The sequence below is a fragment of the Dendropsophus ebraccatus genome, chromosome 8 (assembly GCF_027789765.1).
Source record: "Dendropsophus ebraccatus isolate aDenEbr1 chromosome 8, aDenEbr1.pat, whole genome shotgun sequence".
NCBI lineage: Eukaryota > Metazoa > Chordata > Amphibia > Anura > Hylidae > Dendropsophus > Dendropsophus ebraccatus.
In genome coordinates this window covers 78,321,701-78,337,035 of record NC_091461.1, presented here as the reverse complement: position 1 = coordinate 78,337,035, position 15,335 = coordinate 78,321,701, and the positions used below count along the sequence as shown (strand labels likewise).

Below are 15,335 nucleotides of genomic sequence, written 5' to 3'. Positions count from 1 at the left end.
CTTCATAAAGAGAGACAGATTTGAAAAATAAGCCCTGGGCATTAAGGCCAAAACAGGATGAGGAGGCAAGGGGTTAAGGAATAGAGATAACATGCCAGTTTTACCATAGGGTGAACTATTTCACCACCCAAATATTTTTTTTTCCATTTTTGCTGCATATTTTATGGAAAAATTAGGTCTGTCACTGCAAAGTACAATTGGTATTGCAAAAAATAAGGGATCATGTGAATCTGAAGGTGAAAAAATTCAAGCATTATGACACAAAGAGGAAAAACATGCAAAAATTTAAATTGGACTGGTCATCAAAGGGTTAAATCAGTACGATTACAATAGGCAATTTTTATAACTTTTATTTTATTTGACTGTTTAAAAAAAAAAAAAGAGAAACCTTAAAAAAAAAGAAAATGAAATGTGTCTAAAATTGCTCTATTACCATCCTTATAACGCTTTTTTGTTCTTCAGTCTATAGGGCTATTTGAGGTGTCATTTTCTGCGTCATAATCTGTACTTTCTGTTGGTAGCTAGCATATATGTGGCTTTTGATCACTTTTTATTACAATCTTATTCCAGATTTGATGTAACCAAAAATCTGAATATTTGCACTTTGGCATTACTTTCCATTTACGCTGTTTACCATGTAGCAATATCAACTATGTTTATTTATTTATTTTTATTTATATAATAGTTACACTCTAACTTGAAATCCCCCTGTGCAGTATTATTACTGCACTGATCCCTCATAGAGGCCTAATAGCATGTCATTTTGACAGTTTCCCAACATATCCTTGGAGGCATAAATTGTGGTGTGAGCCTTGCCCTAAAGTCAGGGGGTTTTGAAGACTAGTTTTGGTTGGTGAGGCTGTCTTATATACAGTAAGTTAAAAGAACAAGATGCCAAATGTGGCAGTCAGTAAACATTTTATGGTCTTTATATTATTCCCTGGATACATGGGTTTAAGGGTTCACTGTCAAGTGCTTTCTACAAGTTAGGCATGGGAAAAAAGCAGCTCACATTGGAGAATCGGGTTGCCCCCTGGGTTGCACCCAGTATTGAGAATATTCCTACTCAGCTATGACTGATATCTCTACCATTCACTCGAGCTATTAGTCATAGCATAGCCTTGTGGATTCATACTCCTTTTGTCCTAGTCACTACTAGCAAATGTTTTTCATTGAGATCTTCAATAAAAAAAGAAGCATTATTCTAATAAAAGTAGAAACATTGCAAAACTACTATGATATATCCATTTCCTTGGTGACCTGTATAATAATCATCAGTAATTGTGTTATAAGTTCTTTAAAATAGAGCGACCAGTAACTAAAGGACTCATTAACAAATTTCTGTTTTTTACAGCATATAAAATTCTAGCCTAGAGTCCGCTTAGATCAATACAACTACTAGAGCATTCATAGACAATTACTTAGGAACTGACATCTCAGATGTGATTACTGACCCTCACTCCTAGGATCCGCAATCCAAGTGTTTACTTCCCCAAGTGGGAAATCTAGCCCTGATCATGACAAATAGCACAGTTACATCAGGATACCCCACACTGATGTTGTAGAGCAGCTCCTTCCTTCATGAATGTTATATTCAAGGTTAATGCTTTACTTACCCTTGATTTTATTTAATGTATTTCCTAAAGTGGAAAAAAAAAACATTATATATTTATTGTCACCTTTAAAAAAAATTCTTTATAAGCTTTACAAGAATAATACAAAGTTTTCCTCATTGAAATTTAAAGTTTTATTGGGAAGTTTAAAGGGCACTGTTGTAAGATTTTTTTTATTTTTTATTTTATATGTCACAGAGACATATTAAATGCAAAATGTCTATGGGGTTGTCTAGGTCTCAGATACAGAGTGGGGAGATTAGCATGCGCCAGTGCGGTTGTCTTTCCGCTTGTTCTACTGATTGGTCAGGGTCTAAAAACTCAGTCTCAGAGATATGTTTCTCTTTGGATTAAAGCAGTTACTCCATCCCTTTCTTTCAGTAATTGGCCAGCCATTGACTTGCAGTGGTGGAAGAGGACTGTTTTAGAGATTTCAAAAAAATTAAACAATCAGTAGTTATAATATGGATTTCCTTTATAGGCAAACATTATGGGCATCTGTTAGAAGCTTATGTAGAATATTTGTGAGAAAAGATTAGTGATTTATCAAACCTATTGAAATGAAGAGGTGGACTTCCGGTTCCGGCGCATGCATGAGTGGCTGTGTGTGAGGAAGCTCCGCTCCGGATCCTCCTAACACCCCGACAAATCTAGGCATTTGAACAGCAAGTATCTCTGGGGTGAGAGAACACCCCACTATCCTCCCGCTTAGCAGTCCCATGGACAATTTTATTAATCGGGTCGGTGAGCAGCCGCCACAGAAATATCTGCTGAATCGGGATAAAGATAAACAGCAATCCAGGATGGCGCAGGGCTTACAGCATGCTGCGACACAACCTCGCGACCCAGAGCCCCCTTCTCCGCTGGAAGTGGACACGGATGAAAGGGGAGAGGAGTTCATAAGACCACAGATGGGACTGTCTTGCAAACAAATTGCTGTGGAAGTAGCCAAAATACTAGCGCCGATATCACTGCAGCGCTGCAGGCTACAGTGGTAGAGGCTCTAAAGCAGATAAATGGTGAACTTTCAGTGCATTCAGCCCAGATAGGTGAACTGGAACAGAGGGTGAATACACTTGAGAATGAACTTTTAGGTACGCAAGCCCAAGTGAAGCACCTGCTAAAATCAAATATTGCAATGGGACTCAAGATAGATGATCTAGAGAACAGATCACGGAGGAACAACCTCAGAATCGTAGGTCTTCCGGAAACTGTCCCAGCTCATCAACCAGACTTGTACGGTAGACATCCATCAGGCGTTGGGTCTCTTACTTTCCTGCACCGTAGAGAGAGCACATAGACTGGGCCCTGTCAGGCCTCCACTATCGTCACCCGGCCAAGCAACCCAGAAGGCAAGGCAAGTGATAGTCCGATATCTGAACTATGCGTAAAAGGCATTGATATTACAAGCCGCCAAGAAGATGTCGTCACCACTGGTTGTACAGGGCCACAAGATCCTACTTTTTGGAGATTATTCCGCAGATGTGGCAAAAAAGAGGAGGGCATTTGCCCCTATATGCACCAAGCTGGTTCAACGCCAATTGCGATTTTTTCTTCAATTCCCGGCAACTCTGTGTATCTTCCTGGAAGATGGAAAGACGGAAATATTTTATAATCCAGATGACACACAAGCCTTCCTCGACGCACAGCAAGAGCAGATGGACATGGAGGACTCCAGGAAACGTAGCACTTAAGGTACTTTGGTTCTGGTGATGTGTCAGGAGGAGGTTTAACATGTGGAAAGACTTTCCCGTTGGATGTAAGTTTGAATCAAGTATTGGGCGCACAATGTCGGCGAGTAGCCGATACCTAGCGCATGTTATAGTTTTGTTAGGCCACTGTAAGCCTGCTAAGTTCTACTGGGAAATATACCTGTTATGTTATATTTACTTCACAATTATTTCAGTTGGAGGTGGTGGGGATATTTTTGTTATCATTACCACAATGAGTGATTGTATAGGGGGATCCGGGGGATGCTTGTGCTAGTGAGGAAAGAGTATATCTGTCGGGCTTTCTCCCGTATGGGGAAATGCAGTGGTTCCCTGTACAGGCGCACGAAAAAAGTGAGGTCCAGATGATGTTCTACAGTACACTGCGAATGTTTTGTTAGTTGATGTTTCATTTCTGATGTTAATCGGGGGAGGGAGGGTGGGGGGTAGGGTGTTGGGGAGGTTGGGAAGGTGAGGGGGGGAGGTTGGGGGGTGGAGGGTTCTTCTTCTCTTCTCTCGTCCACAGTAGACAGAATGTATGCCCAGACCGCTAGCTTGTTTCTGATGCACCATCCTACGCAGCTATGGTTATCTCCATTTCGCTGATAAGATAAATATGAAAATTGTAACGTGAAATGTGAAGGGACTACGTTCCCCCACCAAACGCATGAAGGTGCTACGTTATCTGAAGCGCCTCAATGTGGATTGCGCGATTTTACAGGAAACACATTTAGATGCTACAGATTTCCATAGGATGAAGAAATTATGGGTAGCGCATGTGGTTAGTGCACCAGCACAAAATGGCAGGGCGGGGGTGTTGCTACTGTTACACAAAAGACTAAACTGTAAAATCATATCAAGTACGGAGGACCAGGAGGGTAGATACCTAAGAGTACTGTTAGAGGGCCAAATGGGACGTCTGAGTTTATACTGTTTATATGGACCAACGTGACATTCTGGTGGGTGGTGACCTTAACACAGTACTGAATCCCCTGGAGAACCGCAGATTTGGCAATAAAGCCGGGTCTCTATTGGCCAAATTAGCAAGGGGTCGGTATGTCCCCCCCTATGTAAAGGGAGTTCACAATAAACATAGTCCATTAGTTCAACATTCTAAGGATATAGCAGAAGCTTTTAGAGAATTCTACGAGAACTTATACAGGCAAGACCCGGTGGAGCCTTTCTTGATTCCCTATCTCTTTCAGCTCTTTCGGCTGAGAATCTGGAATCACTAAATGCAGCAGCCTGGAAATCAGTGCGAAAACTTTATAGACTCCCATACTGTCAGTCTAAATATATGCCTCTATGTAACAATCATCTTTTACCTTCAAGAGGGAGCCAACCTCTGCTTTCTCAGTGGCGAGCAAAGGAAGTCAAGGTACTAGGACAGGGGTGGGGAACCTCCGGCCCGCGGGCCGCATCCGGCCCCTGAGACCTCCCGATGCGGCCCGCGGCCCGCGGCTCCCCTGTGACACGCGCTGCTCTGGAGGAAGGAAGGAGCCGGCGCACACAGCATCCTCTGTGACAGCTGCCGTGCTGTCTGTGTCGGCTCCTTCCTCCTCCAAAGCGGCGCGTGTCTTCAGTCTCCTGCGGGCCGCGCGCGATGACGTCATTTCATCGCGCGCCGCCTGCAGGAGAAGACCGGCACAGAGGACCTGGGAGAGAAGAGGACCTGGGCGGAGGTGAGGTGAGTGGGATGTTTATTTTTTTTTATTTGGGGGTTAAATAGGCTACCAGGGACATGACTGATGGGGGGGGGGACAACTAGGCTACCAGGGACATGACTGATGGGGGGGGATAACTAGGCTACCAGGGACATGACTGATGGGGGGGATAACTAGGCTACCAGGGACATGACTGATGGGGGGGATAACTAGGCTACCAGAGACATGACTGATGGGGGGGGGGGGAATAACTAAGCTACCAGGGACATGACTGATGGGGGGGGGATAACTAGGCTACCAGGGACATGCCTGATAGGGGGGGGGGGGGGGAATAACTAAGCTACCAGGGACATGCCTGATGGGGGGGGGGGGATAACTAGGCTACCAGAGACATGACTGATGGGGGGGGGGGGATAACTAGGCTACCAGGGACATGACTGATGGGGGGGGGATAACTAGGCTACCAGGGACATGACTGATGGGGGGGGGGGGAAACTAGTCCACCAGGGACATGACTGTTGGGGGGGGGGATAACTAGGCCACCAGGGACAAGACTGTTGGGGGTTAACTGGTCCACCAGGGACATGACTGTTGGGGGTTAACTGGTCCACCAGGGACATGACTGTTGGGGGTTAACTAGGCTACCAGGGACATGGCTGTTGGGGGTTAACTAGGCTACCAGGGACATGACTGGGGGGTTAACTAGGCTACCAGGGACATGACTGTTGGGGGTTAACTAGGCCACCAGGGACATGACTAATGGGGGTTAACTAGGCCACCAGGGACAGGCCTGATGGGGGGTTAACTAGGCTACCAGGGACATGCCTGATGGGGGGTTAACTAGGCTACCAGGGACATGACTGAGGGATTAACTAGGCTACCAGGGACATGACTGATGTGGGTTAACTAGGCTACCAGGGACATGCCTGATGGGGGTTAACTGGTCCACCAGGGACATGCCTGATGGGGGTTAACTAGGCTACCAGGGACATGACTGGGGGGGTTAACTAGGCCACCAGGGACAGGCCTGATGGGGGTTAACTAGGCCACCAGGGACATGACTGTTGGGGGTTAACTAGGCCACCAGGGACATGACTGTTGGGGGTTAACTAGGCCACCAGGGACATGACTAATGGGGGTTAACTAGGCTACCAGGGACAGGCCTGATGGGGGGTTAACTAGGCTACCGGGGACAAGACTGATGGGGGTTAACTAGGCTACCAGGGATATGCCTGATGGGGGTTAACTAGGCCACCAGGGACATGCCTGATGGGGGTTAACTAGGCTACCAGGGACAGGCCTGATGGGGGTTAACTAGGCCACCAGGGACATGCCTGATGGGGGTTAACTAGGCTACCAGGGACATGCCTGATGGGGGGTAACTAGGCTACCAGGGACAAGACTGATGGGGGTTAACTAGGCTACCAGGGATATGCCTGATGGGGGTTAACTAGGCTACCAGGGACATGCCTGATGGGGGTTAACTAGTCCACCAGGGACAAGACTGATGCGGGTTAACTAGGCTACCAGGGACATGACTGATGGGGGTTAACTAGTCCACCAGGGACATGCCTGATGGGGGTTAACTAGGCTACCAGGGACATGGCTGGGGGCGTTAACTAGGCTACCAGGGACATGGCTGGGGGTTAACTACAATAGCAGGGGCACTAGGCGAACAATACCTTGCCTTGCCCTGGGTGCTGCAAACCCACACTACTAACTGCCGCGCACGGTATGCGGCCCTCAAATGATTTTATTAATGCCCGACCGGCCCTCGACATGGAAAAGGTTCCCCACCCCTGTACTAGGAGATCTATTACAACAGGATACTGGCCACTTTCAATCCTGGGAAACCTTTTCTACTCATTTTGGTTTGCCTGCATAAAAAATTCTTGCTGTTTAACCAAATTAAGAGCTACTGCCAAAAAAGGGTCAGGCGTCTGGCAGAGGCTGAGACTCCAGGAGACTTTGATGACGTAATGAGCTCTAACCATGTAGCCGCCTCTATCTCCTCATTATATCCCACACTGAAAAAAGCAAATGTTGCGAAAAGAGGAGGAGGGGGTATTTCGGAAATGGGTCAGGGAATTAGAGGATGAAGAACTCCCTGGTGGCATAATAAAAGGATGGGAAGGGGTGCGCAAAGCAAGGTGGGATAATTGGTTGGACATAGAATGTTTCATGTTTTGATATACGACACTGGTTCATAATCTGTGAATTCTACGTTTTGAGTATCTCTGGCAGGGAGATAGAAGCCGTGCTTTATAAACATCACTCTGATGTGCTGTTTTCACCTTTACGGCAGAGTTTCTAGTTTTCTAGATAAGACTTTAACATGTCTCTCTGAAACCTTTCTCGATTTCACATTATGCTTTTATACGAATCTTGTGTTGTATTGTACTATACCCCAATAAAAAGTTTTTGGGGAAAAAAAAAATGAAGAGGTGAAGCAGTTTGTCCATAGCAACCCAACAACCCATCAGGTTGCAAGAGCCATAAGCAAGTCATAAAATCAAAGCTGCTCCATTTTTTACCAGTTTTGATAAATTTTTCCTGACCTGTAATGCAAATAGATGGGTGTTCTGCTTTTCACATCTGCCACATGCAGACTCGAGCAGCAGTATAGACTTCATTTCAGCCTTTGTGGCCTAGCAGAGGCCTCAGTTGGCCATCATCGATTACATTGCGGGGGTGGTGATTGAATCTGTGAAACACCAATGGCATCTCCAAAGATGTTCATTACAGACAAGTGCTGGCTACAGGTGGCAGATGGCACCCATCGGGTATGACACAGGTCCAGATCCCAGGCATGCATAATACTTTCCCCATTCGACATATACAGTACGCAAGGGTGTAGCTAAGAACTGATGGGCCCTGGTGCAAAACTTTAGCTTGCCCCCCTCCCATCCCACCCAATTAGGCACAGACAGAGCCTGTCCCACTGATTCAATGGGATTTCTTCTGCACCTTTGTTTTCCGCTCAAATAATTCTTTAAGAGGAGAGTGGAAGCGCATGAGAAATCCCATTGGATCAGTGGGATGGGCAGAATTTTAAGCGGCATCCTTTCGCACAGGCGCAGCTTGAAATGCCGCCTCTTCTGCTCTCTGTGAACGGACCCTTAAAGCATAAAACCCACTATATAAAGGCCAATAATACTATACAAGGGACAAACCCAGTCACCAAATTCTGACCACATATTACCACCGTTTAATTATTTCATACCACCATAGCATAAACCACACACATGCATGGTTGCTATGCTTGACTTTTTTGGCATTTTTCATCTGACAACTTGGCCCTATGTATGATAAAGCTGACCATACACAGTGTCATATATACACAGACACACACAAACACACACACACACACACATATATACATTCGTGTGTGTATATATATATATATATATATATATATATATATATATATATATATATATATATACACACAGGCACATACTTTATATACCCAGGCACATACATCCATAGGGACTCATACAGTCACATATACACACACATGGTAGGGCACACATATCCAGAGACACACACACACAGATATGCTGTACACATAAGCACATACATTCAGTGACATACACACATACCATCAGGCACATACATACATAGAGACACATGCAGTCACATACACACAAACAAAGAGGAACATATATACTCATACAAACACATGCTTCAAATAAAGGTACATACATACATTCCCATAAAGACATGCAGATATGAAAATGCATACAGAGACACATACAATTACATATACACAGGCACATATAGTCAAGCACATATATACCCATACAGAGACACACACATACCTACTGTACACACAGGCACATACAGTACATACATGTACACACACAGTCATATATATATATATATATATATACACCCATACAGGGACACTTATATACATACACACACTGCTGTACACTGAGGTACTTACATAGTCCTCCTCTCCTGTATGTTGCCGGGCAGTGTGTGGGTGGAGTAGTCAAAGAGGCAGTGTTGTGCATTACAGTGAACACACAGTGAAGCCTAGAAGTGTTAGGGCCCACAATAGGGCCCACCACTAGACACTACAAGTGGATAATAGATAAATGGAGATGAAAACGTCTTTTTTTGTGTTTGCTTTTTATATGTATGTTTTTATTCTTTCTAGATAATTCGAAACATATTGATTGGCTAAAAGGTGCTGATGGAGATGTGTGGGTTTGGATTATGGGAGAAGCCCAGGGAGATAAGCCATATGAGCAAATATGTGAGGACCTCATGGCAGAGAGAGCCAGATATCAAGCTCAGAAGGAAGCAGAGGAACAATGGTGAGATATTGAAATATTAAGGATCTAATAAATATATATAGAAATATATATATATATATATATATATATATATATATATATATATATCAAACAGTTTGATTTGTTCATACAAGTAAATGGTTATCATTTTTATTAAAACCGGATTTCATATTTGCAAATATTCAGTGCAGCTATTATTTAAAGAAGAACTGCAAATATTTTAATTACAAAGACTTCAAAAGTTCTGTTACATAGAAGCTGAGGGCAATACAGAAAAGTAGGGGTCATACATGATATCTATGATGACTAAGAGAGACCTTTACGTACAGCTTTTAGGTATCTCTGGTTAGACAACTAAATGTGTTGGTTCAAATTGATGCTTACCACCTATTGGTTATACAATTGACTACCTATCTAAAAAAAATGTTTAATTAAAGATTTTTTTTGGAGTGGTTATTTTTTTCCTTATTTGCTAATATAGTGCAGTGTCCCACTGAGTTTGTGCTGTTTATTGGCTGTAATGTTGAATGCACTTTGTGTAATATTCTTCACATTTGTACTGTTAGCCTCTGTAGATACTTATTGTAGACTATGATATGATGGGCTCCCATACATACAGTACACTTGCAACTGCCCTCGGCCATACATTGGGCAAGCCCTACAAGGTGGAAGGTCTCGTGTTCTCTCCCATCCCTAAGAGAAGGAATCATATTTAATTCAGGTAGTTGAATGTAAATCTAGAGGAGTGTGATGAAACAAGTGGGGTGAGTGGGGCAGTCTTCTGCCTTCCCCAGAGTAGACCTTAGATCACCTGGAATTATCAGCTCAGTGCCTGCCCTGTCCACTATTAAAGGTAATACTGAAAGAGAGTGGAGGGGGATTTAAAGTCATTGAGAGAAATTTTGCTGAAGTTCCCCAATTGCAAGTATAGGGCCATGCTGGGCTTCAGCTTATCCTAGTTATCCTTGTGGCTTTTGGAGCTATAATGGAGCTATAGCTTATGTCTCCTGGCTGAAATAATGGCCTCCTGAAACCCAGACCTTCTCTATGCCTGACAACACTACATTGTGTCCCCTTGGAAATCAAGACTTACACCATCGGTGGGGCCCGCAAGGTGCCAGATAATCCCAATAGGCATGGCATAGCCTGCAGGATTCCTTGAACCTGCCTGTCACTGACTGTAGCCCAGTCATTACAGGTTCTGGTTCTTACCTCTAGTGGTGCTCCCTCTGCATTGTGCCCTATCAGGCTATGCACCATTTCTGCAACATTGTGAGGGACTGTTACCACCCTTGAGACGTTTTCTGGGGGTTCTGCACTTTTTCAGTGGCACTGTCCATTATAGAAGCAACATGGAGGACAACGAGTGCCGCCCACCAACACATGGAAACTTACCAACATAGCACAAGTACACCCAGTCTTGTATGGAGGACCAAAAGAGGCACTGCACTAACAGGAAGTCTCTGGGCAAGATCTGCAAGGTCTGTAACTGTAACAGTACCAGCCCTGTTAGCAATTGTCAGTGTTCCAGTAGAGATGAATCATATTTCATAACCCAGCTCATCTAGGTTACCTTTAAAGACATCCTTAGCATAGAGGCAGACCCCTTATGATCAGCCTGCAGCCTGTCGGAGATTAAGCCAGCACACTGGAACATTAGACTAATATTGCAGGCGCCACCCATTTAGACAGCTATCCCTTAACACATATCAAAGAGTCCTTAACCACCTAAGGAAAGGCCTTCTACATTTTTACACTAAATATAACCAGTGGGTAGTCACAGGTGCCTATAGCACCCAAAGTTTAGGAGAATCCTCCTTCATCATTCTGACAGACCTCTTTAAATTCAACCCATTTGGGCTACATATTGCATCTGCCACTTTTCAGTATCCTGAAATCCACCTCTATTGTGAGTGATAGCTTGGTTAATAGTGTGAAGCCATTTGCGTCACTCTCTGCTGTCTGTCCAATCAAACCCATAGCAGGAGATGATCCATTATAGGTCTACAGAGCCCGACTCCTGTAATCACTTGTATTAGGCGGCCAGCTGGGGAGTGAGGAATGTAACAACACATTTACCCCTGCTATAACTTATGATCACTTTGGACAACGTGTTAAATGTTTTTAAAAAGGACATTAACACTTTAATGCCATTTATGTCGCCAAAACAATTGTGACCTCTCAAAGCATGGACTTCACAAGACCTCTGAAGATTTTCTGTAATATATTGTGCCAAGATGACTGAAGCGGATACTTTAATGTGACCGCAGTACTTTTTTTTTTTTTACTTACAATGGCCATGTACTGAAACAAACTTTTTGTAATCTGTGTATTCTTATTGTAACATTTTTATTTAACTTTTTTGTAAATTTTTGTCCACAGCTATATTACCTGTGCTGCTTTTTCAACAGCTTATGCCCCTATTCCACGAGTCGTTTGGAGGAGCAAACGAGCGCTATTAGCGCTCGTTTGCTCCTCGTTCCCCGCTCGCTGCCGCCGCTATTCAACGCGGCGTCAGCGAGCGGGTGAGTGGGCTGATCGTTGCACTCTATTCCACGGGACGAATATCGTTCGTAGCGTCCGTTATCGGCCGAATACGAACGATATTGCTCCTCTAAACGACCCGTGGAATAGGGCCTTTAGTTATATGCTTTATAGCATCAATATAGACATAGAATGGAGGGGACTTCCTGTGTGTGGTTGACCTGTGCAGATCTCATTGTGCAGGGAGGGGGAGGAGATGAGCTGTGCACTTTATTTATTGTAAATGGCTAGATCCCAACTAATTTAACTACTGTTGGTAACTTAAGTGGGCAGTCACACATTCTGTGCATGGTCTGTAAATAGGAACAATGTGCTATGGAATAGAGTTTGGATCTGCTGTGGATCCTGTAGGTGTTAATGCACCCTAAGTTTAAATTCTGTCTGTCATTATAATATGGAACAACAAAGAACACCACAGCTAGAACTGCAGGTATCTATAGATCAGCTCGCGATGAGACACAACCAATTGGGGACCCATTATAGGAATCAAAACATGTTTTATGGAGTGCTGTTTGCTTTCCTCTGGAAAATAATAAGATTTAACTTAATATTAGGCTGCAAATTGAAATCTGAGGAATTTGGGGCCCAAGCCATCATCTTGAATTCTTTGTCATGTACTTGAACCATTCCTAAATAATTTTTGCAGTGCAGCAAAGCACATTATCATGTTCAAAGAGTCCAGTGCAATTTAGAAATACCATTGCCATGTACTGGCACTTGGCATCCCACATAATATAGAAAGTATGATTTAGGCCCCTTTCTTCTATTGCTTTGTTGTTCACATTGTCTGAGTTTTTAGAGGCTGACAAAAGTCAGCAACAAAACTGAACTGCTACTTCATTTTACACTCATGTAAATAGCAAAATAATCTACCAATTTTATTGGTAAAAACCCAGTATTACTGAAGTTCGTGCAGTGATTGGCTGTCTAGTATCTCCTCTCTATAGTACACTATAATAGTTTATATCTTGCACTGCTCTTTACCTGTGCCAGGATGAATTGCTCCTTTGGCTCGAGGTGAGGGCGGCTTCATTTTTATTTTTCCGGGCTTCTGTGTAAAACAAAACTCGGAAAACACTCCAGCCCTAGGAAGTAATGTATAGTTTCCAGTAGCTCTTCCTGACTGTTGTATGTAAGGACTTGCTTTATCTATATTTGTTTTGGGCTTATTTTTCTTTAAATCTTCATTTTTTTCTCATTTTGAGATGACATTTTGGAGCTTCAAACCAATTACCAGTTTCTGACTCAAGATAAATTATTTTAAACATACAATCCCGGATCCAATTAATATTGTAACTTGAGGGACCATGTAAATTTAGACATGATAGGCCTGACTTAAATTTCTTTGACTATTGATGTATTTATTAATTATGTCATAATTTACCAAGGAAGCAGAAGGAGGCTGAAATTGAAAAGAAGTTTCGAGATGCCATGGCCAAAGAAAAAGCAAGAATAGTTGCTGAAAAATGGAAAGTTGAAATTGAGGATCGGAAAGCAGCAAAATTACTAGAAATGAAGTTTCAGGAAGAATTAAGGGTAGGTAATTTGTCATTTTTTGATTATTATAGAATTAAGCATGATCTCTAATATTGCTTTTCATACTAATGCAATGTGGATCTACTTTTTTTTAGCAAACAGTTTGGTTAATTTCTAGGTGCACTTTCTATGATTATATATGTATAGAGTCTGAACCATGTGATTCCATGCAGTATAAACTGACAATAGTAACTTATTGCAATTGAGCTATTCCTTGACCTTTAGTAAATAACACTCAAATGATATTGTCTCAGCTCAAGAACACTGACCAGTCAATGCTTCACACTGTGACCTGCTGAGTAGTAATGAGCGAATAGTGAGATATTTGAATATTCGATATTTGTACGAATATCCCGCGAATATTCGATCGAATATTCAATCCCATTAAAGTCTATGGGAACAAGTATTCGATTAGTGAAAAACATCTATTTGACCATTTGGAGGGTAAAACCGGAAGCTGGGGATTTGAACGCTTATTGAATATTTATCGAATATTCGCGGGATATTCGTACGAATATCGAATATTCGATTATCTCAATATTCAATCGAATATCTATTCGATCGAACAGTATTCGCTCATCACTACTGCTGAGATGTAAGTAGAATTCTGGATTTAACTATCTCTTAAATAATTTGCTACCTGTATACAGCGTCTCATAATCAACAGTGTAGAACGTACATTCTTAATTAAAATTATGGACGTCAACATTTTGCAGTAATAATTTCTGCAAATGCAACCGAAAAAAAATGTTATAGCTCATTTAAAATTGTATTGTATGAAACTGTAACCCTTTTTTCTTAACAGAAAATATTATATATATAATGTTTTTCTGATACCTTATCCTCCAACCAGTCATCTTTAAAGGGGTAGTATGGCAATAAATAAACAATAAATAAATAAACTAATAAGTAGATTTGTAATTTACTTTTACTATTAAAAAAATCTCAAGTCTTCCAGTACTTATCAGCTGCTGTATGTCCTGCAGGAAGTGGTGTTTTTCTTCCAGTCTTACACAATGCTTTCTGCTGAAACCTCTATCTATGTTAGGAACTGTCCAGAACATTAGCAAAACCCCATAGAAAACCTATCCTGCTATTTAGACTGAAAATAATACCACTTCCTGCAAAACATACAGCAGCTTATAAGTACTGGAAGATTTGAGATTATTTAATAGGAGTAAATTACAAATTTCTGGCACCAGTTGATTAGATTTTTTTTTTGTTGGTCTGCAGAACTACCCCTTTAAGGTAGTGAGGGTATGTGTTGTATCTTGCCTGAAATATAAAATTTCATATAATGATACTCTTTAATGCATTTTGGGGCATACTCTTTAATAAATTTTGGGCCTAACACAGGATCCTCTGGTACTCTGGTGGGTTAGACTAAACCTGGAGTATATTGCATATATTTTTTCAACTTTATTGAAACCAGATACTGGTACACATTTTGTTTTATTTGATGCTGATTTATTCTCTGATTTAATTTTTTTATTTTGTTTATTTTTAGTACACGATTTGTAGGCAGCTGTATTGTTAGACAGCATTTAGATATATGCAGACATAGGACCTTATTACATGAAATGATTATTGTCCATATTTGGACGATAATCGAAGGCAACGATCAGCCGAAATGAACGATATCGGCTAATTGTTTCAGTCTTTGTCTTTCAACATGTTGAAAGACAAACGACTATGATAGCAACGATCTTCTGCCGTCGCACCAAGGAACAGGAGCGGCGGCAGCAGACCGCTGCTATCAGTTGTCCCGTGTAATAGGGGCTTTAGGCTGAGGCTAACTGTGCAAGGAGGGGAGGCGGTGACCTACGACCTTTACCTACTGTCACTGGCAAATCCTGTGTTATCTTCTTACAGCTTTATAATAGGGGTGTTACCTTTATTGTAATAATAAGATGACTTCAGAGAAGTTATCTATGCAGGACAGCATACTAAGAGACTCAGTGGCCA

At 42.3% G+C, this 15,335-nt stretch overlaps 1 protein-coding gene across 1 annotated transcript in view; it reads left to right on the top strand.

Moving 5' to 3' along the window:
* Positions 1–3,347: 3,347 nt before the first annotated feature.
* Positions 3,348–15,335, top strand: part of SH2D4B (SH2 domain containing 4B) — a 100,892-nt gene continuing 88,904 nt past the window's right edge. The window contains exons 1-3 of the mRNA XM_069981858.1: positions 3,348–3,372; positions 9,152–9,311; positions 13,223–13,370. Coding sequence (XP_069837959.1) covers positions 3,348–3,372; positions 9,152–9,311; positions 13,223–13,370 — 333 coding nt within the window. The remainder of the gene's footprint in view (positions 3,373–9,151; positions 9,312–13,222; positions 13,371–15,335) is intronic.